General features: G+C 39.7%; 1 protein-coding gene across 1 annotated transcript; it reads left to right on the top strand.

Moving 5' to 3' along the window:
• Positions 1-4,857: 4,857 nt before the first annotated feature.
• Positions 4,858-25,608, top strand: rasef (RAS and EF-hand domain containing; the record flags this gene model as incomplete). Its single annotated transcript, XM_080467341.1, has 18 exons — positions 4,858-5,150; positions 7,287-7,619; positions 11,962-12,108; positions 12,943-13,033; positions 14,745-14,840; positions 15,476-15,553; positions 15,660-15,775; positions 17,199-17,267; positions 17,365-17,431; positions 17,667-17,755; positions 19,874-20,195; positions 20,620-20,760; positions 21,548-21,695; positions 21,935-22,016; positions 22,128-22,242; positions 22,711-22,818; positions 23,061-23,137; positions 23,695-25,608. 18 exons carry the CDS (start codon positions 4,858-4,860, stop codon positions 23,795-23,797), a joined length of 2,475 nt encoding a protein of 824 aa, XP_080323467.1. The 3' UTR covers positions 23,798-25,608.
• Between the last annotated feature and the right edge of the window lie 486 nt (positions 25,609-26,094).

Below are 26,094 nucleotides of genomic sequence, written 5' to 3'. Positions count from 1 at the left end.
TTAAATGGTTGTATAACAGGGGAGTGGGATGTGTCCACTCTTCAGAATTAGCACATGGAGTATTCCCATGATGTAAGTACTCAAAGTGCTGCACCACTCCCTGGACAAACATTTTGTAAGATAACCCAAACATGTAGCATCACATGCTCTCATACCAGCACACAGACTGGAGGTCAGACGCAAAGTTCTCTATGAAGTGCATTGGTCAATATACTGAGTAATGAAAGTTTATTTTTCACTTCTGAAAGGGAGACATCTGAGGATTGAAAACTCTTCTGTAAATGACCAGTGGTTGCTGTGTGTGGGTCGACGCCGTCCTCACACTCTGTGTCTGTCCAGCTGCAGCAGCCAGTCCGTCTCCTCCTCGGGCCTGCAGCAGTTTTTCTCTCTGTGCAGGAATTCACTGCAGGTAGAAACAAGGAAATACACCGTTTCAAAAAGTAAAAATGTGTCAAATCAGGACCAGAATTCGATGTTAGTTAATGATTGCTTAAAGAAGTCTTGGAGGTTTGCCGTCAGGTGACTTTTCCGTGTACCTTCTAACTCGCAGGATTAGATCTCTTTGATCAATGGACCACTGTAACAGTATTTCAGCAGTGACACACTCTTTCTATTTTTGTTCTGATATTGTTTTATGTCTTTACTGCCACTTCATCTTGAAAGCGCCTGCCTGCTGTCATGGTCAATAAAACACAGGAAAGTACAGAACATAAAAGGTTCATGGCTCATGTTTGGATTGATTGGGTCAACACAATGTGACACATTTAACAGTGTCACTATTATACAAAAAGGTTTTATGAAATCTAACATTCAGCTCAAACAGTGAACCATCGAAATGCTTCAGAACCCTAAAATATTGTAATTCACACATGTTAAAGGGGTTCGTGCTAACATTTGATATGTCTGAACTGTTAAATAGTCAAATAGTGAATATCTTGCTATTTGCTGATTACAGGAGCTCAAGGTCACAAGTTGTATTGGTGCTGGTCTGCATGGCGACCAGGTGCTGACTCTGATTGGTCAGCTGTGTGATAGTGTGACAAGCGTGGACGTGAGCTGGAGTGGAGCAACAGACTCGGGGCTGAAAGCTCTGAGTGACTGCAGCAAGAGGTCAGAACACATCAGGATCTTTACACCCGACTCCAAACCAATGGAACCAAGTGCTACCTCACTATCACCCTCTCACCTAACCAGCCACCGTTAGGGTTGGATGTATGACATTATGATTTGAAGATTTTATACATTTGTACTTATTATAGGTTAACCCTGAGATCGATAGTCCTGAATGGCTGCAAAATCACTGATGTCCCATTGAAGAGACTCATCATGAAGCACCATGAAAGGTCAGATCTATTCTCTGATATTGGATTTATCTCAACTCTAAGCTTTATCACTTTTACATCTGAATTGTTACTGTTTTGTTCAGTTGGACTGAAAACCAGTAAATCTAGTGGTAATTTAGAGGCATTATTTAACCTTACATACATGTTTTTGGACTGTGGGAGGAAGCTGGAGTACCTGGAGGAAACCCACACCCACGTAGGCACAATTCGTTTATTATATCCAATAAAATGTATGTAGATGGTGCATTAATACCATTTTCAGATGTTAAAGCAAACACTTATTCTCTGACACTTGAGTTTCACTAGATTATAGGAAGGTCATATGACTTAATATAAAATCGTCTTTTTTTTTGTAATTCTGCACTATATTTATTTTTTTTATGGTTATCTGGGTTTAATAAGATGTTTCTTCCTCAGCCTGGGCAGGTTGGAAGTGTTTGGCTGTCATTTCCTCTCTCCATCCTGTCTACAGGCGGTATATAAGGTACTTTATTTTTCAAAACGAAAATATTAATCTTTACTCAAACTACAAGCATGCTTTGCCTTTTGAATTGAGCATTACATCCCCAAACACGCTTTAGCAGGCAAAGATTAAAAGGACTTCCTGTGGAGGATTCTCATGCTGAATAACAGATTTGAACATGGAGTGTATTGCTTTTAGATGTGTCCTGGCCTTCAGCATCTAAACATTGGACGTGTCCCAAAAGTCAACGTACACAGTTTCACGGTGATGTCACAGCTAAAATGTCTCATTTCACTGAATCTCTCTGGGCTGCAGGTGGTGAGTTGGATTTAGATTTTTGTATGAGATCTATGATAGCAGCTCTGTATGACTATTAAAAATCAGCTCAAGATACAATTGTTTTTATTTTTTTGTGAGATCACCGATGCCTCAGTGGACAGTTTGCTCCAGAACTGTGTCAAACTTCAGTGTTTGACCCTGAGTTCTTGTCCTGCAATCACTGACCTGACGCTGCACAACATCAGCAAGCACACACCCTGTATCAGGTACACACACAGTTCATGATTCACACTCATTGAATACATATGCATACTTTATTCCAGCACAGTGTATGACTGTGTGTTTGTGTTTGTGTGTTTGTGTGCGTGTCAGATCCCTTGGTTTGAGTGGTTGTGCAGCAGTAACAGACGCAGGCATTCAGTCTTTAGCTCTGGGCTGCAGACGACTTCAGCAGCTGGATCTCAGCTCCACCCACACAGGAACCAGAGGGTAGTGCACACATCACTCGTTGTTGCATTTCTGTTAAAGTACCAGCATTCACACATTTAAGTCAACCTGCATGAATTCTGTGTATGTGTGTGTGTGTGTGTGTGTGTGTGTGTGTGTGTGTGTGTGTGTGTGTGTGTGTGTGTGTGATACAGGGTTTCTCTGCTGGCAAATTACTGCAGTTCACATCTTCATACTGTCAAACTCAGCTTCTGTCACATAACCTCAGACATTATTCTGAAGCTTTGCAGAAACTGCAAGAGGTAAATACCCCCCCCCCCCCACACACACACACACACACACACACGCACACACACACGCACACACACACACACACAAAACCACAGAATGAGACAAATTAATAGAACAAAGTCAGTGAAAGTTTAGTTTCAAACTGGAATTAATTCATTGTCAGACTTTCAGAGCTGAACAACAGCGAGCTCTCTGAAATGTTAAAGCTCTCCACTGTTGTTACTTCAGTAACACAAGAGAAAAAATAACACACCAGAATTACTTTAAAGTTTCACTGTAGAAAGAAACTTCGTGTGAAGAGGATGGAGCGCATGAAGCTGTGTGTTTGTAAACATTTATTGGACATTTCGATTTGACGTTTACAAATGTGGAGCCTCTATTATCCACATATTTACCTCTGTTGCCCAGCAGACTTCTAACAACTTTTGATGTCAACTGTCAGATTCATCTATATTAACTAAGATCGGCATTGGTTTTTTTTGTGACAGAAAGATAATTACTTCTTTTAATTCATACAGTGGTGGTTAGAATTGCTGGATTAACCTACTGGCAAACTATTCAATTAAAAAATGTAAATCAATGTAATTTAGTTTAGTTTCTTTTCATTTGACTGAGATCTATTTGTTCTGATGGGATGATATGAGAATAAATATCTTTCTAAGATATGATGGAGCCTGGTTATTATAACAGTACACTCTTGTGGACTTGTTTAATGTGGGAGTCAAAGAATGAGTCCTGGCCAAGTTCCTCACAGGAGTGCTGGAGGGCAAAGTAATACCACCCAGTGTGACCGTATGTCCCGACAATTTGTCTCTGAGGAGCCTGAGGCCAAATATAAGAAGTTCTTTTTTTTTTCTTTTTTATTTCAGTTCAGAAGCAGAAGATCACAGCTTCTTTAGGCCTCTATGCCATTAAGATACGTTTTTAATTTGACTATTTCATCAGTTTCATCTGGTTTCATAGGTTTATCAAGTTAATATCGATTGTGCTCGCAGTGTAACACTAAAGAAAATAACCAAAGGGGTTTAAGAGTTTTAAAAATTAGACGTCAGTTGTTGGTGGTCCACCAAAACCAGTTACCAGTCGGCGTAGACAAAATAGTAAGGCCAACATAGTCACAGCAAAAATGACACAAATTGCAACCACTGAAAAGTATAAAGACGTGTTCTGACTCCGTCTGACACTTCTGGCTTGTTTCCATGTTTCTGTCTTTTCAGGTTGAAGGTGCTTCATCTGTACGGTTGCGTCCATCCGCCCACAGGGGGACAGATCAGTAACGTTAACAGCGCCGTTAAAGTTTACCCTCCACACTAACTCAATGCTCACATACTAACGGCTGTATGCAAATGCTTTGATATGTGCATGATAAACAAAGAGAAAACGGTGGCTGTGCATTATTTGATCATGAACTAGAAAATACCTAAACCGGTTTTCTTTCTTTGGAGTGTCACTGTGATGTGCTGAATGATGTCTGCGAAGACTAAGTTTAGGTTTGAATGTAAAAATAAACTCCTTTTTTCTCCTCTTTTCGGTTTGCCTGGAGGTGAATTTCCACATTCTCTTCTTTCATGGGTTTAATAACATTTGCAACACCAAAGGGTCCTAAGAATTGTGTATTTGTCAGGAGGACGGGTTGAAAAAAAGAAAAAGGACACAGAGGATATAAAAGTTGAGGTAGCAGGAGGGCTGATTCCAGTCCTGGATCTCACTTCTTTAAACAGTTTTATCAGACACACGGCAAAAGAAAAAAATATATATATATATTTTTTACCTGCTTCAACCTCACAGCCGGATTAAAACCTTCTCTGACTCCAGCCAAGGAGGAAATGTAACATTTATTTACCTATTTTGGACTTTTAAATCGCTGTTGGCTCCATGTTGGCTCCATTTCTCAAGTACTTTTGAATGTTGGAATATTTCTTTTCCTGCTTGACCCCCATGGACACTGAAACAACGTTTGATTTTTAACTGAAAAAAACAGAAAATACTTGTGCTGCTTGTTAAAGTTCCAAAAATATGTCGTCAACAAAGAGCATGAGTAATGAGGAACAAAGGCGACTGAGTTTGCTCTTTCACGCCTACGATGTGGATAATTCAGGACGGATTGAGAAAAATGAATTTTCTATTATCTGCCAGGAGCTTCACGTCCCCTCCGAAGAAGCAGAACGGATATTCAACCGTCTGGACATTGACAAAGACGGCACAGTGACTTTAGAGGAGTTCATCAGTGGCTTCAGAAACCAATGTGAGGAAGAAAACGATGACGCTGCAGAAAACAACTCGAATGAGAAGGGCTATTCAAAGATGAAGGAACAAGTTATATGCAGGTGAGGAGGTGATGAAATATAGAGGCTACAATTTTAAAAAAAGCACATAGTAGGTACAATAAATTGAAAGTCAGATGACATAGTGAAAGCATTGTGTATCCGTTATGGTACTCTGACCTGCAGGCTTTTTCTATAATGGATTAGATTTGACCTTAAACTGGATGTTCACAAATTTAACACTATATAAAGTACAATGAGATTTATTGTAATGAAGCAAAATGCTACTGTGGTTTGGGATATGAAAGTATCCTAGTAAAAAGTATGTTGCGTGCTAGTTACACCATCAGCAGCATGTGGTGACTAGATCACCAGCTAAACTCACAGGAAACCAGTACGGACCAGATTAAACCAGCAGAGAAATGATGCTGACCTGTGCAATTCTTGTGAGTGTTTTTTTTCCCCCCACACATGTTTATTGTCATATGAAAAACATAAACAGCTTATTTGGATCATGACACTATAAATAAATTGTGACCCAATTTTATTTTATATGACTGAAATGCAAAAAAAAAAAAAAGTAGGTGAAGCCAAATGCTTCTGGGAATCGATCCTCTTTATATCACATTAAAGCAGCAAAACTTCTGATGTGAGAAACTTTTTTTTTTGTTTGTCATTCACAGATCAGGCAAAACATTTGATCACTGGCACTCTTTCAGTCCCTCCACCAGACACACACGCAGGATTTATTTGGATGTTGAGTTTCATTTCTACTGCATGTCATGAAGACTCGTGTTGTCATACTGTTGTTCCTACACTCTGCTTACACAATCCTCTGCAGTTATTTTTGTTTTATCACAAATTGCACGCTGCAGAAATGCCAGATTTTGCCCCCACAAATCGAACAGTAAAATCAGAAACAGATGATTTTTTTTACTTTCTGCACTGAAGCTCATATAATTGCAGAAATTAGCCAAAGACTACATACTGATCCTTGTTCACTGAGTCACAAAACACAGAGTCCATTTCAGCATCATAACTAAAGCTAGTTAACCAGAGGATCAGAGGTTCCTTAGTTGCTTGAGGTTGTTTTGAACACAGACCACTTCTTTCCGTTTAATCCACCCTGGGATTGAATGAAACAATGAAAACAGATGCAAATGTGACTTCTCAATAAATGTGTTTGTATAGTTTGTACATTAGATCTTACAGCTGTCAAGGAAGCAGCTATTTTATACTTCCTTGCAACAAACAGGAACATATCCAGTCACGGTTACAAAGTAATCTAACATGACTCTCTACAGATGCAGTATTTCTGCTGTCAGTTGTAATGTTTAATACGGCCCTCCACAATAATACGCGCTGAGATGGATTTCTTTTTTCCATATAGTAACAATGGCTCAAAGTTAAGTTATAATCAAATGTACCAGCTGATAATGAGTACATGGAGGTAGTGTAATATTGTTAATTATAGTTTTATCATGAACACAAAGTAATGTCAGATTGAGGTGACAACTGCATAATGTTTGACAGTTAAACTTGGGATTCGATCTCATCTTATGGGTGAAGGAAGGATTCGCCCTGAAGAGATCGCCAGTCCACCACTGCAAACACAAGAAACACACTCACATTCACGCCTGAGGGCCACTCAGGGTCAAACCTCAAAGGCATGCTTCTGGGAATCTGGAGAAAACCGATGTCATGAAAAGGGAAGAACGTGCAAACTTTGCAGGTGAAAACACCAACCCCAGGCTCGAACTCGAACTCCTCTGGCTGTGAGCGGAGCGTGCTAACCACACACCAAGTTCAAAGCATCTTCAGATTAAATATGGACTAAAGTTGAAGCAAAATTACTCTCAGAGCTGACTATTGCACTTACATATACCATAAGTGGTTGAGCAGTTTTGCCATGATGTCATTTGTCAAAGTATCTTCCAAAGTACTTGATTATTCATAAAGTAAATCGACCGACACCATTTACCCACAGTGAAATTTGGCCTGAAGCCCAGACCGCCATTGTTTATTACCATTATTAACATGACTGGATACGAGCGGATCAAGTCTGGGAGTTACATTCGTTTCGACACTTCTGGAATAAATTCAGATCTCTGGGATTTGGGGGATTTTTCGTTTTTTTTTCGTTTTTTTTTTTTTTTTGTGGTACTAAATTGACCGAAACGCCCTCTTTCTTTCCTCCAGCCAACCACATCCCCAGATCCAGGGCATGAGCGCACAGGAGCAGGACCGGCTGCGCACCCTCTTTCACGCCTACGACGCGGACGGGTCGGGGCGCATCGAGAGGAACGAGTTTGTCACCATCTGCGCGGAGCTGCAGGTGTCGGAGGCGGAGGCGGAGCGGATCTTTGACCGGCTGGACGCGGACAAGGACGGCACCGTCACCCTGCAGGAGTTCATCAACGGCTTCCACGAGCGCTACGGGGAGGACATCATGGAGTCGGACGGAGGAGACGTGTCCGCAGCCTGGGAGAACTTCGAGCGGAGGCTGGGCGAGCAGGCCAAGTACATCCCCAGGTGAGCGCGCGCCGCGGTCCGCCGCACGCACCGGGAGCAGGTGCGCGTGAAATATGGAAATAAAGGAGAGATATGATGTGACCGCGTTCAACGCTGAGTCTGTATCAATATGAGACTAACGGTCAAAATATATTCAAAAACTGTACAGGTACATCAGAATTTATTCATTTGTAAAGCGCTTTTAAAAACAAAGTGGATGAACTTGAACAAAAATAACCCAAATCATTTAACACTGCATAGCAGACATTTACAAAACGAAATGAAAGTACATTGGACTAAGGTAAATATATATAATATACTCAGTATTTTCCGTCCTGTGACACCTCTGATGTCCTTCAACCTTCGTTGAACAGTTTTTAATGACGTATTAACTAATGTATAACAACCTCTGTCAAGACAATGTTATTTTCCAGTATCAAATAGCACATTTGGATCAATTTCTATTTAGCTTATTTCAGGGAAACTGGGCTTTAGCCATTCATTTAACAACTGACAATACTAGTCTTTGATTAAAGAATAAAAAAGCAGCAGCAAACAACAATTCAAGTATTTTATTCATCACACACAACAATTATACAGGGAAATAAAAACTAAACAGCCCTAAAGTTCGAATGAAATGATCCAATAACACAAATAAACACAGCAAACAAGTAGCTATATGAAGTTACTTTGTGTCAGAGACAGCATACTAAGAGTACCTTACAGCTACAGTGGATGAAAATAGTTCAAGGATTATAATATTTATCCTAAATCACTCCATATAATGATCTAACAGATGTAGAAATACACGATACAAGTATTTAAATGACTCAGTTTTGTAGAAATGCAGTTAGTAACGTCCAAGAGAGGTTAATAGGAGGTTTATATGAGGTTTATAGTCTTGATGGAAATAATGTTTGAACTTACTGAAGATTTATAGTCTTAATATATATTTGATAAACAAAACCCTTTAAGTATTATTGTGGGTACATATCTTTCCTGACCAGGAGTCTTCTTGTGACTTTGGATTTTGTTATCTGAAAGTTATTATGAGGTTACAACAAATTACTCATTCTTCAATAAAAATGAAACCGTTAATTTTTAAATGTTCACAGGATGAATATTTTCTATGTCCTGATCATAAGAAAATAGAATAGGCCACACAGTGGTGAAGTGTTGAGGGCTTTTCCCTCACAGCTATGATTTACCTGGCTGGTGAACCTTCCATATGGAGTTTGAAGCTTCTCCCTGAGTGTGTGTGTGTGAGTTTTCTCCTGGTCCTTGGGTTTATTGTTACCGTCCAAAACAGATGTTTGAGGTTAACTGGTGTCTCTGAAATTGCCCAAAGATATGAATGTAAGTGTGTGTGATGATTCTCGGTGTGTGTCTTGCAGTCAACCAGTCTATTGTGTACTTTGTCGACTCTTAATCAGATAAAACCGGTTATAATTAACCAAAGTTCTTTTTTTCTGCAGTTTTATGTTGTGATAAACAATTCTGTTTAGTGTAAAGCACATATAAACTACTGTGCATTGTGGAAAATCCTAATTCCATCACAAAACAAAAAGAAAGCATCAGGTGACATTTTCCGACTCTGATGTGTGTGTTTAGTTTTATTTGGTGGTTGTTGGGAATCCAAATGTTAAAATGTACAGCTAAAGATTTTATTGTTTGACTCTAATATTCGGCACAAAATGGATTTAATCACTATTATCATATATTATCACATTTCCTCTCATGATTGTTGTACATTTTTGCTTTTTAGCAAGCTGTGTTATTTCCGTCATCAGAAAACAAAGGTATAATTGTTGTTCTCAATTTGTTTTTTTTTCTCCACAATGTCCTTTGTGTTTGACCGTATAAACTTTAGCGTCACGTCTGTATGTTTTTTGTGGTTGAAGTTCAGCTTTCTGTTTCAAGTTTTTGTGTGGACAGTAGCTATTAACATCTGAGATACACAGTCAGGGAAATACAGTGTGATTTATGTTTTGATGTTGACTGTGTGTCTGATGAAGCAGCTAATGAAGGTTCAGTTATTAATCTGATCTGGTTTGACATTTGGTTCACATTACATGCATTTTATCTATTCAAGTGACATTTCTTAACAGTGATGACTGTTGTGACTTTCTAATGGCTTGACCACTTGGTTGTTGTTGTTGTTGTTGTGTGATCATCAAAACGTCTCACTCTCATCAAAACAGAAAACAGGCAACACATTCAGAAATCAAAGTGACACCAAAATGTCAGTTTGTCTTGTTTTGTCTGTTCTTGTGTCTGTGTTTTCATATTTGTAGAATGAGGCCAATGTATTCTACATATGTGTCTCGTTTTGACACTTATAATTTCCACTAAATAAGGATTCCTGTTGACATGAAATCCAATAAATCTATATTAATAGTACATTTCTAAACATTTGATATGTTTCAAATTTCACTTACCATTCCGTATTATATAGCATACATATTGAAAAGTAGAATTGTACTCACTTCATAATGTGCACCTTTTACTCCAGTTACCTCAGAACAAATATGTGCAGCTTCAACAGTGATCCTAGAGAGTTATATAGTTAGTATCAGCTTTGTGCTGATGCAGCATTGTGCATCCCAGTTTTTATGGCGAATACAACGTCCTTTGTTTAACACAGTAATATTTAAATGAAAATAATTGAAGTTCTAACTTATATAATATGACAAGTAATTTATAATTTTTTAGATATTATTAATATTCTACCTCTGTGCAGTTGCAATTTTTACCTAAATTTATACATGACTGTAAAGCATGCAAGGGGGTGTGTGTGTGTGTGTGTGTGTGTGTGTGTGTGTGTGTGTGTGTGTGTGTGTGTGTGTGTGTGTGTGTGTGTGTGTGTGTGCCCCAGGCCGGACATGGGACCCGTCCTCGCGCCTCTGTGCGATGCCATCAGGACATTGATTGTCACAGCGGTGCGCGAGCTAAATGCATCAGTCAGCTGAGACGGGACCATTTAGAAAATACGGCAGCCAACTCACTTCAGGCAACTTTGTGTTTTTCAGAGGATGAAAGAATATTTTGTGGAAGTGCAAAAAGAGCCAATAGGAACTCAAAATATTATGTTCTTCTACTCAATTTGATTAGGATTAAGGCTGATGTAATCTTGTTTTACAATGCCCCATGTCTCAGCTGACCGACAGTCAGTTCAGTTATGAGGGTTCAGATTGCCCTAAGGAAGGGTGTTTTTGAAGAGGTTCGTTTATAAGATGCCCTTTTCAAGTTTGTTTCTGTTTCATGCTTTTAAATAACATACAGAACTATGATTCAGTATTTTTCGGGATACATTACAGTTCTTCTTATACCGAACAGATAAAGTTCAATTAACACACTTGGTTCCGTGTTTTATCAATATGGATTCACAATATACACCTTATGTTCTTCAGAGAAGTGGGTGCTCTTAGTCAAAGTAAGTTAACATAAAAACATAGTTAAAGTTTTACACATCACCAAAAATAAATGCATCATATTGTGAAAAAATACAGAATTTGAGTTCAGTAACAATTATATTCATGCATTATGTTTTGGGTTTGACTGTGATAGGTGTCATGCCTCATAGATAAAGGTGCTGGTTCGATGCTGGGCTCAGGGCCTTTTTCTGTATAGTTTTCATAATTTCAATCTGTCTGAAAGGGTTTTCTTCACATAATCTGACTTCCTGCCACAGTTCAAAGACAGACATGTTGGGATAACTGGTGACTCTAAACTGTTCGTATGTGTAAATGTTTGTGTGCATGTGCGACTGTCTCTGTGTTTGCGTGGTGATGGACTAACGATCTGTCGCGGGGGTATCCTACCTCTTGCACACTGCCAGGTCAGATTTGCTTCAGCTCAACCTAACCCCAAATGATATGAAGTGGGTATTGAAGGTGGATGGCACTTTTGTGTTTTACTGAGAATTTAATTGAATTCACGATTTCTATGTTTGTCTGTTCGCAGTATTTTACCTTTTCAGGTTTGAATTGTTTGTGTTCTGTTAGTGCGACATTGCATGACTGTACAATGAGTCACCGCGAGCTATTGACACACTTGCTGCAGTGTCTATATGCTCAGGATTACAATTAGCCCACCCATCAGAGGGCAAACACGCATTGCTCACTTATATGACCCACTTACCATCACCTGACAATAATTCAAAGTAAATCAGTCATTAGTCAGCACATCAGCAATTTATTAAAACTGCAATAGACGCGCAGTGGCCACAATCCAATATTTAGCAAATGAATGAATGAATGGCTGTATGTGTGAATTCATCAGAATTTCATTTCAGTCCTAAAAGTGTACACACAGAACACTTTGAACAGCAGAGCTGACGCTGGATGTTCTGATGTTTCTCCAGAAATGAACAGGCTTCGACGTTGTACCAGAACATCAGTCTGACGGAGCCCAGGCTGATCCCACAGTTTGAGAAAGTCATCCTGAACTTCAGCAAAGAGATCAAACAGCAGAACTCAGAGATGGAAAACCTGGCACTCGCCATCAAACGGTAAGCAACACGTACGCGAATGCACACACACACACACACACACACACACACACACACACAAATAAACATACCGTATTGTCAAAGGCATTGCAATAGCTTATATGCCAAGTTCAGTACATGTCAGGGATCTGATAATATTATTTTTGAAACATAGGAAGGTATTAAAATATTGTTGCAACCTTAAATGGGAAATGGATGTCACTTATAAAGCGCCTTCCAACTGCGTGAGCAGCCCCAAAGCACTTTACATCGTTCGTCACATCTGCCCATTCACACACACCAATAGAGGCTGTGGCCATGCAGGGTGGTGTCACTGCAATGGGAGCAATTTGGGGTTCAGGTTTGGCGTGTGGACAGGGACAGGTGGAGATAGGAATCGAACCTGCAACCTTCCGATTGGGAGACGACCGCGCTACCAATCGAGCCATATCCCGAAAAAGAATTTCCACCTCCACCAGATACCACTGCAGATATGACTTTTCAGTGGGAACCTTTTCCATTACACTGATCTACTGTACGTAACTTGCATGTCACAAGCACATCTGCGTGTTTATTATTTTTGTTTTGTCATGTCAATATCCAGCAGGAAGCATATTTTCCCATAAAGTGCGCTTCCCAGAAAAATTGTTCGTCGTTTGTCAATAAAACAATTTGAAGGCTGCTCTTCAAAATTGCATTTGTGTTGAATGTCTTAAACTCTGTTAAGAAGTATTTCCGTTACATGGCCTGCAGATCACATGCAACAAAATAGTACATGTAGTTATTTACCTGACCGGCACGAGTGAGTGTCTTCACGCTGAGAACAATGAGGTGAGGATGATGACTGTTTTGCAGGGCACAGGACCAAGCATCAATGCAGCTCAGTGAGATGGAGGAGGAGATGGACCAACGCATTCACGCTGCCGAGAGAAAAACACGAGAGCAGGTTCGACTAACTCAGACAACCCCATCGATGCACATCACTTCTTAAAGTTGTTTTAATTCACACCTGGTCAGACGAGGTGTTAGGGTATGTTTGTCCGGTGCTAAGCGATAAGCACGGTGTGTTTGGTCAGTTCTTCCCTCATGTCAAACAAACACATGCTGCTGTTCCTCACATCCACCCTCAGACACATCAGTTGGATTTCACCACTCTGACAGAAATAGGTGCTGGAGCTTCTATTATCCTACACTTTAAAATGATAACACTGTATGCGTTTCCATTGATAAGGATGAGCTGCATGTGGATAACTCTCGAGAGAATGAAGTACTGACTGACTTCAATGATCACACAGTTTGTCAAAAAAAACTTTCAGTTCTGATTGAAGGCGTTTGTTTGACTGAGTGATGTATGTAGTGCGACGACAATGAGATAGATAAACTAATGGAGAGATTCACGATTTGAGACAATAAAGCTGAAACGTGTAACTGCAACTGTACTTTATAAAGTCTTGAAGAGAATTTCATTTATAATCCTAATACAACTTAATGTTTCCCATAATTAATTTTACACTGTGAACATCCATATATTACAGACGTATTACATGTAAACAGAAATATTCCCAGCCTTTTTGTTTTTATTCTTAATAAAATGAGTGCATATGTCATGAAAAGCAATAATATAGGCGCTCAGCACATGACCTTTATCTGTTTGTACTTTCTGTTGATATACTGAGAGTGTAGAACTGACAGGCGTCGCACCAGTACAGGAATTAAAAGCTGGTATGTGAGTTTCATGAAATCTGGTGATACTTCCCAGAATCCAGTGAAAGACCTCAAACAGTGTATGTCAAGTCAGCATCTTGATATCAGTAGTTCGCTTTTGATTACATGAACAGTTTAATTAAAAATGAGCCCTCGTGTCAGAACGGTGCAGATTACAAGGATTTATTATCAAGCTGTCACATTTATTGAAGTAAAAGAGCCTAAAGGGGTTCTTCTTTAAAACTTCTTTAAAAATGTGCGCGGGAATATCGACTCTGTCTTATCACTGCTTGTGTGCAAACGGTTATGTAAGTGTTCCACAGTGAATGAGCTCAGTCGGGAGCTGGTGTTTGTTCAGTCTAAGAAAGGCACACAGAATTCGAGGCCTGAATCTCTCACACTCCACCGTACAGTACCTGGACACACCCTCATGTCTTGACACCTGCGGACGGGGGATTTATTTTTGGAAAGTGTACTGACACTCACACTACAATATGTTCGAGTGCAGTTTACACAATCTTTTCCTGTGAACTCCTAAGTTGCTGCTGAGTATGCCCACAGTTTTAAAAGTAAGGCGTTTTGATCTGCTCTTTCTTACAGAGTAATTTTACTCTTTTAACAGAGAAAATCTGCCTCTTGTCTACATTTGGTTTACGAAACAAATTACTCTGGCTTAATCATATATATCATTGGTTCCTTGAGAAACAACAGTGGAAAACGTGTGGTTTTCTTTTATATGTTACAAAAAGGAACAATCTTGGATATAATAAAAAACTACCAATGACTGATTTTACCACCGATCAATATAGTATTTTCAAAGTATGCTCAGAATATCATAGATCAATGTGTGAAAGTATAAAAACACACTCATTTGCATGCATAGTGCAATAAGAGACTCCCACCCTTCTCTATCGATCTAATGTATTTATGCATGTTTTCATGTGTTTTTCTAGGAGAAGAGACGGACGGAAGCCGCCCTGAGCGAGTTAAGAAGAAGTTATGAAACTGAAGTGTGTGAGCTGCAGTGTAAGATCCAGAAGATGCAGATGGTAATTTTATCAGCACACAACTCTGTGATTTGCAGAAACTCTGGAGGTCTTTCTGTGTGGAGTTTGCATTTTTTTTCCCCCTGTGCATGTGTGGGCTTTTCTTTGGTAGTACTCAGCTGCAGGCCGGCACATTCAATGAAGGGATGCAGAAGATGGATGTTTTTGGAATTGACATGATCATTTTTCATGAAAAACATATTTGTGTGCAAAGCTCTATAAAATACCAGGAAATACTGGCCCGTAATACTGCTTGACCTCCCCTTTTATAGAAATAGACCATCTGCTTAGGTTTAAAACACAATGATCTACTTTTGTAGTGCAGTGACGACTCTGTGTAGAAACCTCAGGACTTTCCAGTTGTTCAGATAGAAAGCTTATTCTGATCCGCTGGTTAATCAGATGAATCAATGCAGCATGCATCATGAAGCTGGTTCTGTGGTTATCTGGTTAAAAGATTCTGGCAAATGGTAAAAATCATTTCTGAGTAACCTCTGATTTGAAAATTCTAAAAAAAATAAAGCTTTCAGTATTTGTCTAATGAATTCAGAAAAGGCCAAATCTATATTGAGAATATGATTTGCCTCTGGACTGAGTTCAGTCTGATCGCTGAAAGTTGAATAATCTGTGTCCTTCAGATCGAAGAGAAGTACAAAACCATCACAGTGAATGACGAGAGTCCGGCTCTGAGGAAAAAGATCAACGAGCTGACACTGGTGAGCTGGATTATACCTCAACTCTTTAACTCTCCACTTCAGTTTCAATGACGTTTGACCTTCATGCTCACACTCGCCCATGTTGCTTGTTGTTTTCCTCCTGCAGGAAAACCAGCGGCTGAAACAGGAGGTGCTGAGGTCTCAGACTAAAGTGGCCTGCCTGCAGAGTGACATGGACTCACTGAAGACGGAGCTGACTGATCAAAGCATCAACTCTGAGAGGTGACGACTAAACATAGTGTGTATGAAGTTTAGACCTAGATGTACTTTGACTCATCTCATGCTCAGCTGGTTGACCTTCAACCTTTTAGCTGTCTGCAGGATGCATTTGAATTAGTATCAGCATCGCACCTCATCAATCCAGGGTTTTTTGTTTTGCATGATATCATATCTGATCACATGTTTGGGATGACATTTAGAATTTTCCCAGTAAAAATAAGAAAGCGTTATTGCATAAGACTGAACAGCGCTCACACTGTTCATTGTATACTTTGAGAACTGCTGATGGTGAAAAGTTGCAGAGCAGGTTTCTTTGACCGACTTCTCTTTTTCTTCCTACGGGAATGAAAACTTTAGAAGACACCTGCACTCTGTTTTCTATCACGCAAAACAAGAGTGAAAACAAATCTGCTAAAAGAAGCTTATATTCCAAATCAATCCTGTGAATCTCACCTGAATGCACCATTGAGAAGCTCTGTTACGGCGAGGAGGAGGCCACGCCTCCTCTGGTTGGCTCACTGTGTGTTCGATCCCCAGGTTTTTTTTTTCACGTTTTGTCACTGTTGAAACAGGATATCCTGGAGTGACTTCACACACACAATAACTTCTTCAGCAGCGTTGCCTAGCAACAGGAGCAACAGAGCGTGACGCAGCTCGTCATGTTCGCACCGGTGTTTGTTCGTCTTCGTGGCATCATGTGTTCATAAATTAGATGTTATGTCTGCGACCGAGTGAGGTCACTGCTGGATAAGAAGAAAGTATTTTGATCTCCGGACAGTTTTTAAAGTTAGGATGATAGTTTGTTTGTTAATATGTATGTATGTTAACCTTTTTTTTAAATTTGGAATACACCATAAAGTCACACTAAATGCAATACTATGCTCTACTATGCACAAGGTAAAACTCACATTTTATAAAATATTCTATATCTTTTAAAAGTGTTACAGAAAGTGACTTTATTCAAGTCAAAATATTTATACTTTTTTAATGTTTCAAGGAGATGTTTAAGGTATCTCGGATTTCTTGAATATTTATTTCAGGTGACTTTTTACTTTCGCTCACTTTGAACACAAATATCTGTGCCTTCCATGTTCAATACCAGCGTCTTACTTCTTTTAACCTTTACAGATGACAATTCAGTTCCAGTGAAACGATCAAAGCAAGTGACAGTGACAGTTATCAATACTGAACCTGGATAAGGTGATGGGTGTAAAGACTAATCAAGTTACATAAATAATGGATCCCGTTTGTGTTTCAAAAGTACAAATCCTTCCAAAATATAGTTTTCAAATGTAGATGTTTTATATCTCAGTGTTCTATTATTAATCTGGTGTATCAATGCAGACAAAAATAGCATTGCAAAGAAAAGATTCACTGTGAAATTGATGACCAGTATTATTTTTTTTTTTACTGTGTTTTGTTGCAGAGATGAAGAGCTCATGAAGGAGTTTGCTGATGAACGAGACATCCTGGAGAGTCAGATCGAGATTCTGCAGTAAGCGATATAATAATTCGCTCGCCTCAAATTTTTAGATTGTATGTTTTGTGCCGATCTCAAATATCTAAAAGATGTTTGTTGCGTGCGTGGACAGAACAGCCAACAGGAAGCTTCACGACACCAACGACACTCTGAGGACAACCCTGGAAAGAGTTTCACGGGTAAAACTGCACATTTAAAAAAAACAAAAAAAACTACTTAAAATCTAACTGACTTGTAACACTGATTGTAGTCCTGCATGCTCTTTGATGGTGCATTTAAAATGCACTTCTTCACCTAAGAATGTTTTATTATCCTTAATGCTACTGCCATCCTTTCAAATGATTTTCAAAGGGAACAGCTGGTAGCGTGACAGTGAATATTTAGTGTTTTATTTTAACCTGCTGTGTGTTCCAGCCTGGGAGCAATGGCTCACCAGGAGAAATGAAGGCAAGAAACAGAAGCAAAAGCATTTGCTACTCATCACCTTATGCATTAATGGACAGGTAAGATCTGCACGTTTTCTCTTTGACCCACGGTATGAGACGTTTTGTATGTTTAGTGTGAGTTTTCTGCTCAACAGGTTTTTGAGCTGTTTGCCGGTACAGAGTGGATCTTACCTGAATACACAGTGACACGACACTGAGCGGTTTTTCGCAGAACTGCTGTGAAATATTTGTTTAAAGGGGACATATCATGCTAAATCCACTTTTTTAGCCCTTAAATGCATTTTGGTGTATATTTAGAGTGTTTAGAAGTACAGAAAAGTTCAAAGTAGTCTCTTCAGGTGCTCCGTTGATATCTTTATATTCTGTTTTGGTCATATTTTGCGATCGGTTTCGATTTTTCTATTCTCTATTACGTTTTTTGAACAATGACGTCACAGTATTCTCAGCGGAACTGCCAAATTAGGACATCGACGTTTCGAGCAATCCGCCATTTTTGTTTCTCGCTGCGATTTTGTAGTCCAACCGAAGTTACGAGAGGAGAAGTCGAAATGTTCGGTTGTTGGATGTAGTAACCCACAAGCTTCGTTACACCGTCTCCCAGCATCAGAACCTTTTCGAAGTGCCTGGTTGAGTTTTATTTTTCACAGAAATGTACCCACATCTGTGGGTAAGGTCATTTTTGTGTGCGCGAATCACTTTAAGGACGACTGCTTCAGCAACCTCCGCCAGTATAAAGAAGGATTTGCCGAAAGACTTCGTCTGATTGAGCGGTCAGTTCCTTCTATCTATGGAGACGACGAACAGAGCACTTCGGTAAGCTGTATATAACGCTAAAAAGTGTGATGATAAGACGTCCCTGTCATTGTTTTGTTAGCATTAGCAGTTGCACCGTCTTCATATGTTAGCGCTGTGTGCTCGTTTTAGATTAGAATGTAACTTCTGTGTTAAATAGTCGTTGTAATACAGGCAGTATTGTAGTAGTGGGCATGGATGGAGAAGTTAGTGTAAATATAGTAACACACCATTGCGTTACATCCATATGAAGACGTTGTTCTGAAGGTGCATCATCGTCATTTTCATCTCGCTCCGCCGGGTCCGACTCTGGCTCCAACATGTATGGCTGGATGGACAAATCTTCCGTTGTTGACATTTTGTAAATAATGTGTGAATATAAAGTTTCTGCGCCGCTAGATAATTGTATCTGTTCTATCAAACTACAAAGATGGCCGAACAGGGTGGCGTTGAACCGAGTGTGACCTCTGCAACCTGGAGAGGAGGGGGGGTATGAAGAGACCGCCCCAAAACGAGTTGCTCTCAGAAGCACATCAGAAAAGGGGTTGAAAAGGGGCCTGTGGAGCTATAATAATGAGGAATTCAGACCCAAGCATTGCAGTTTCGCGTTGTATAGACCACAACTGTATGATTTAGATGTAAAAAGGAAGGATTTAAAAGCATGATATGTCTCCTTTAAGGTGCTGCAGTCGCTGTAGTGTTACGATGCTGACTCACGTGATGCGGTGGTTATTAAAAACAAGTGGTCTGTGTACAAGTATATACAAGGATGTATATTTAGCAGTTTTTGTAACTTTAGAGTTGATGTGTTAGAAAGAAAAATGGACAAGTGGGAGGATCTGTGGTATTTAGACGAGTTCCAAACTGCTTGTTCGGCATTTCCAGTCTGTTGTGGTCAATATCTGTCAAAGGTCATTCAAGGAAGGAAAATAGACAAATAAAAAAACCATGGTCATGAATGGTCAAGACTCCTTGTGGTCAATGTGTCATACAATGCCCTCTGCTCTGAATAATCACTTTACACTATTAAAATCCATTTCAATTCAATTTCCTTTGTATAACGGCAAATACAACACAGTCGTTTCAAGATCCTGCCTTCCTGTGGCAATAAGACTCTATAACTCCTCACTGTAAATAGTGTTTGCTGTCTTTTGGTTAATTTTATCTTTCTGTGCTTATAGTTACTGTTTAGCTTTGTACATATCAAAACTTAAAATACAAATGTACTTTTTATCCTGTTTTATTTGATATTCAACTTTCTTTTCTATTTATTATGTGTGTTCCATTCTGTGTGGAGCAATGCTTAAAGGAATTTCCCTTTGGGATAAATAAACTATTCTATTCTATTCTATTCTATAACTATCTTTATTCCGTCCTCCTCAGATTCTGCCCACGTACGGACGATTACCCTCTGTACGCCCGCCGGCCCAGCTGTGACACCCTGGCCTTGGCCATGTGTGACCCGGGCCTGAAGCGCCGAGGCAGCAGCGAGTGTGAGGAGGACAGTCTGCCCGAGATCTACGTGGACAGCGGCCTGTCAACACTGAGAGGGTCGCACGGAGGCTTCGACTCCGACCACGACGTCAAAGGTCAAGAAGAACAGGACGACACGGAGGGAGAGGAAGCAGAGGAGGAGACAAAGAAGGGAAAGAAAGAGGTTCATGGCAAAAAACGTCGCATAATGGTAGAAAACATTGATGCGGAGGTGAGATAGCAGCTCTTTCATAGTAATGTTTTTTTAGCGTCACCATATGAGACATGTTAATTTTAGAAATAGAATACTAACAGATTTTTATATTTACAATATCCATGATGTCCTGTGTTTTTATGTGAATCACCAGCAAGACCTGTCAAATAAAACAATCATTCTAGTATTTGTTACATAGCAAAAATTTATATATTGTTGTTTGCTTTGTGTTAAAAGACATTATTTGACTCATTTTTAATGTTTTATCCATGATAATGCAATGTTAAAAATCATGACAAAACCTGACACACCGGAAGTCACCGCAGCTGATCAAACAGCTGGTTGTTTCCAGCCGTACTCATGCAGACTTTCACTCTAACACCGTTGTTAACCCGGATGGACTGTTGTTTTGTCATGTGCTGTGATGTCGGCTGCATCACAGATAGCAGAGATGCAGGACGGGGAGTCTGCCATTGGGTCGGACAGCAGCTCAGTTCTGGACTGGAAGCCCAACGAATCGGCGAACGTGGCCACGCCCCCTGCTGCCACGATGAAGAAAGCTATCAGTGCCATCAATGTTCGGGTGAGGGATGATTTACAGTGAGGGTTACAAGCTGGACCTTGTCCTGACAACACAGTGTGGTGAAACAAAGGAGGAGGCACATTGATTCATGACAACGTCACAACACCACATTGGTTTGCATGGCTGAATCTGATTTTTAATAATTCTCTTGATATTGTTATTCCTAGGATATTCTTATGTTTTTATCGTGCTCCTTTCAGACTTTTAGTTTACAATAAGATTAAAAAAAAATTCATGATATTCTGCAGATTTAAAAGATTGCTAAAGACATTAAGAGAGAAGTCCATTTTACAGGACGAACCTGGCCAAGGCAGCGGCCATTGATAGGTTATTCAGACGCACACTGCTCTCAAGAAAAGAAAAACAGTTTTTCACCATGTGATATCCCATTTCTAAAGAAAGACCATTTTTCATATTGTTCAATGTTCCATGTTCCATGGTGTATTGATCCACAGATCCAAAGCTTAAGAGCAACCACCTGAGACAGTTGTTAGCCCAGCAAAATGAGGGAGAAGGTTGGAATGATCATTGTGCACAAGACACAAACTTTACAAACGAATCATTACATACGTGTATTAAAACATTTGTATTTAGCTGGTCGTCTTTTCTCTATCTGCCTCATAACAAAACTCATGAAGAAGTACAGCTGAGCATTAACAAATATAGTACGAGCAACACCGCAAACTATGCCATATAAAACACACCTGCTGGGGGGAAGAAAATGCATTCAAGTGTGCAGAACCATGCTACATGTTCCTCAGTCTTTGTGGCTCTGCGTCCTTTCCAGAGTGACAAAGACAGCGATGACCTGGGCTACATGACGTCGGAGATGGCCTACAGGATCGTGTTAGCAGGAGACGCTGCCGTGGGAAAATCCAGCTTCCTGCTTCGCCTGTGCAAAAATGAATTCACAATGAACTCCAACGCCACTCTGGGTGAGCTGCGTGAAGAAAACTCAGCTGCTTGTTAAAATGTATTAACGTTCAGTCTTTTAATGTCGTATTTTCTCCCGTGTGACCGATTGTACTGCAGTTAACATTCCACAAGAAGTGTGGAAGGTTGTAGGAAATGTGAGCTGACTAATTATTGACTCATTTCTGCATGGAGTCAGGTCTCACCCCCTTATAGTGTTTATGTGTTTCTCTGAACGTTTGTGTTTGCTTTGCGTGTCCAGGAGTGGATTTTCATATGAAGACACTGATCGTGGATGGAGAACCCGTCTTGTTACAACTGTGGGACACTGCAGGGCAGGAGAGGTGTGTGCTGGTTACTAGAATTATACATACAGTACAGCCTTTTGGGAGAAAATTAAATGTGTGCTGTACATGTTTGCATTCATCTTGTGTCGTGTTCCTTTGCACCGGCAGATTTCGCAGCATTGCAAAGTCTTATTTTCGCCGGGCGGACGGCGTGCTGCTGCTGTACGACGTCACCTGTGAGAGGAGCTTCCTTAATGTCAGAGAATGGGTGGACATGATCGAGGTGACTCATTTCACTTCACTTTGGTCATTTCTGAAAAGGGTTTATAATTCTCTGCCCTTTTCATTTTAATTGACATTTTAATCCAACCTTTTAGAAAGAAAACCTTCACTCAGTGCACGCGAGTTAAACACTACAGCAAGCCTTGCAACATGAAGTTTCATTCAACTTTTCTTCAGACGTCATACGAATTTTATTGAATTTCAAACAGGACAGCACTTTTATATTTAAGTGAATTAGATGTACATGCCTACCTGATTAAGCGGCTGACAAATGTATCTTGGCAGTATTTGTGATATATCAAACTAACTGTCAAACTCAATTATTTCACTTGGGGTTTTTTTTCTCTTTTTACAAGCAGCAGCTATGTAAGTTTTTGGATGTTGTGCAGTCAAGCATGTATTTTATCCCAGACTAATTTAAAGAGGCCTTTTTAAAACACTATCAAGTCTTCCCTCTTTTGCTCAACAGGATGTCTCCCATGAGGACGTTCCCATCATGCTTGTGGGTAATAAGTGTGACCTCAGACAGGAAGCGGTCAGCAGTGTCCCGACCAGCTATGGAGAAAAACTCGCTATGGTAATTAATTACAAATAAAACATATTTTACAGTGAGCCTTTTACAACGAAATTCATTTCAACTTTCAGTATCATGACCCAAACACCCTGGTGAATTTTGTCTGTGATTTGACGGATGTACTGAGGAATTCCGTGTCTTTGCTGTTTGGTGGTTTTCTCAGTTTTTAGACGTCATAACAGGATAACACCTTTATTTCACGTTCATCATGAACGGAAAATGACTTTCCTGCCTCCGCTCGACAGACATACAACACCCTGTTCTGTGAAACTAGCGCCAAAGACGGCTCCAACATCCTGGAAGCTGTGCTGCATCTGGCCAGGTGAGATTCTGCAGCCTCATGTGTATAGTTCCAAAAATGTGAAAGCACATTGTGCAACAGAAATGAAACAGTTGCTTTTTGCAGACGCATCATAGGACATTGGATATCATGTGAAACATGAAGCCTTTTTATCAGGAATGAAAAAAGGTCAGATCTTTTAGAATATACTAATATTTCAAGATGCTGTGTTTTTGTTACTTATAAGCTAAAAACATGAAGAAAAAAAACCTCAATTAAAAAAATATTTTAGTTAATGTATTTAAAACAGTTGGTATCTGTGATTGTCAATCATAACTCAGTGCTTTTGTACTCGTGTGTTTAAAACTAAGACAAACATGCAACAAAGCTCCCGTTATATATGTCCATGCATGACAAAAACTTTGCCTTGCGACAACCGACATTCTAAAATAAGCGTCTCAGACCCCTCCTTGGTTTGATAAGAGCTCCTCCAGGTGGGTAGAACTGTTGAACACAACTGATTGGCGACAAAATAACATACAACAACCCAGGTCTTATTTCCTCGTTGTACCCATTCTTTCCTCTATTTCACATCACAGGCAGGTCACGAAGCAGAAGACGTTTGAGGAAAAGAGGCTTTATCAGTCGCTGACCAGTCTGAGTGCTCCCCGGAAAAAGCCAAACTTCTCCTGCTGCACCTGAACAACCATCAGAGCTGAACAGCAAAGAAAACATCCAAAAGTGTTCTAAATGTGGATTACATAACCAAAGAAGAGACATGAGGTTCATACAGAGATCCCCCCCGGCTCCCTATCTTCTGAATGTTATTCACACGACGGTTGACGCTGCCGCTCAGCCACTAAATCTGAGAAGGTACTGGAGTTTGTAAGAACCTTTGTCATGTGGAATTTATTGTGCTATTACACACATTTTGCAAATGTTCTTTTAACATGTTTGAAGTGAGCAATTAATGAATAGAGGAGGTTTGTGAAAGCGTCCAATGTAAAGGAGGAGAAGAAGTGTGTCCGAAAAGGGTTTCAAGTGCCATTTGCATGTGATGTAGCAAATCATTGCACATGATAGGATGGAAGGAAAAGTGTGGAACCTGTGAGAATCTAAAAATGAAAAAGTTGATTTTGATCAGGTTCTGAAGTGAGTGGTCACGCGGGAATCTTACCTGCAGCACGTCGGGAGTCTGAAAAGAATCAAAATGTGAGTCGGAAGATGACTTTTGTCAGCGTGGCGGCACTGAAAAAGCTTCTTACAACAATCACTGTTCAGCCTTTTTTGTTGTTGTTGATCTTTATAATACCACATCAGTGTTACATTTATTTTGTCACTTGCCAGACGATGGCTTTGTATAATGTATTACTCTTTATAACTGTATGCAATGCACAGAGGTTTCACCTTCTGCATCCCTCGGATGACTGATTCAATCTAATGTGTGGACTGAGACGTAGGTAGGCATAGAGGAAGTGAAGCAGACTCGCCTTTTTATCCTCAGATTACATTAGAGTCAATTGTCCATTTGGCGGCTCGCTTTTTCTTTTTGTAGCTCTTTCACAACTCGACGTGTGCATATGGTCGACACCAGGAGTGCCACACTCATCTTAAGTTCTGGGGCCACACTCGGCTCAAGAGAGCAGTAAACTGATTTAACGAACGAAAAAAGACCTTTCTATTTGTTTTAATGCAAAAAAATTACAATTACATCATTAAAAAAAAACATTTAAAGCTATTTTGCTTTTACAAAATTGACACTGAACAACCTGAGATTCAAGAGTTCAGTTCTGGGTTTCTATCAAGTTGCATCCTCTTTTGTTATTAGAACATGGCGACCCCCAGTGGAGAAAATAGGAACATCAGTTACTTAATTGGAAATTTGCAGTAATTGCAATTGGACTGGACTCTTTTGCATGCCTCTTTTTGGGGCTACATGTTTGACACTCCTGGTTTATACATATACATAGCAGTGTATGGGAAAAGCCAATGAATAAACAGCTTGAATGAGTTAAATAAGATAGTCATTTTTCAGCATGAAGCAACAGCCACATGAACTCAACACTGAGACAGGACAATTGTGAAAAAGTTAAAAAAAAAAATCTATTCCCACTTGTGATGTGAGCAGTACCGCTTGTGCCTTCATTATTACCTCTTTTTTGGTGATTCCTTTTTATTTTCTGTAAGTATTAACAAAAAACTGCCTTCAGAAGAAGAATCATACTTTATTAATTCCCTTGGGGAAATTGAACCATTATCAGATACTATGTAGAAACATGATCTGAAGCTTTTTGAATATTTTTTAGATGACCACAGTTGTTTTGCGATGTCTTATATTACTATCAGCACAGGCTTTTGATCTTAATACAAAGGTTTAAATGGCTGAGAAAGTGTAGCATGGCTATTTATTTTCACACACCAAGCCCTGTTTTTTCTGCATGAAAGTCATGTTGTGATGTCTGTGAAGCTTTCTGTGTCCGTCCGAAGCCTCAATAAAGATGTACTGTGAATGCAAACACATTGCATAGATCTTCTATCTATACAGGAAATTTGAGGTAAAAACGTAAAAAGGTTAGTTGAAACAAAATACCCAGTGTTAAAGAAACTCATTTAATTGCAAAAAGGTGGAAACCAAAACCCTAAAAGTTAAAGGGGAGCGACGACGTCCACAAAAAGACCCTGAAGTGACGAAGCACAGGAGGACAGAGACATTGGAACGCAGACAGTTCTCGGACCAACAAATAGAGCGTGCAAGAAGAGGCCATTATATACTACATTTACTAGGTGACAACAATCACTCACTCAGGCACAGGTGAGCGGCATCAGGGAGGGGAACAGCAATCGAACATGAGGAGGGGAAAGACAAGGAGCCTGAAACAAGAGAGTCACAATCTCACAAAAAATGTTCTGTTGTAAATCCACTTGTAAATCAAAGAAAAAAATGATTTAGTTTATGATAAAGAACTCACAGTGCAAATCTCCAGATTCCCTGATATTAT

The sequence above is a fragment of the Lipophrys pholis genome, assembly GCF_963383615.2.
Source record: "Lipophrys pholis genome assembly, chromosome: 7".
In the NCBI taxonomy this organism is placed as follows: domain Eukaryota; kingdom Metazoa; phylum Chordata; class Actinopteri; order Blenniiformes; family Blenniidae; genus Lipophrys; species Lipophrys pholis.
Note: the sequence above shows the minus strand (reverse complement) of the source record. Positions and strands in the feature narration are given on the sequence as shown.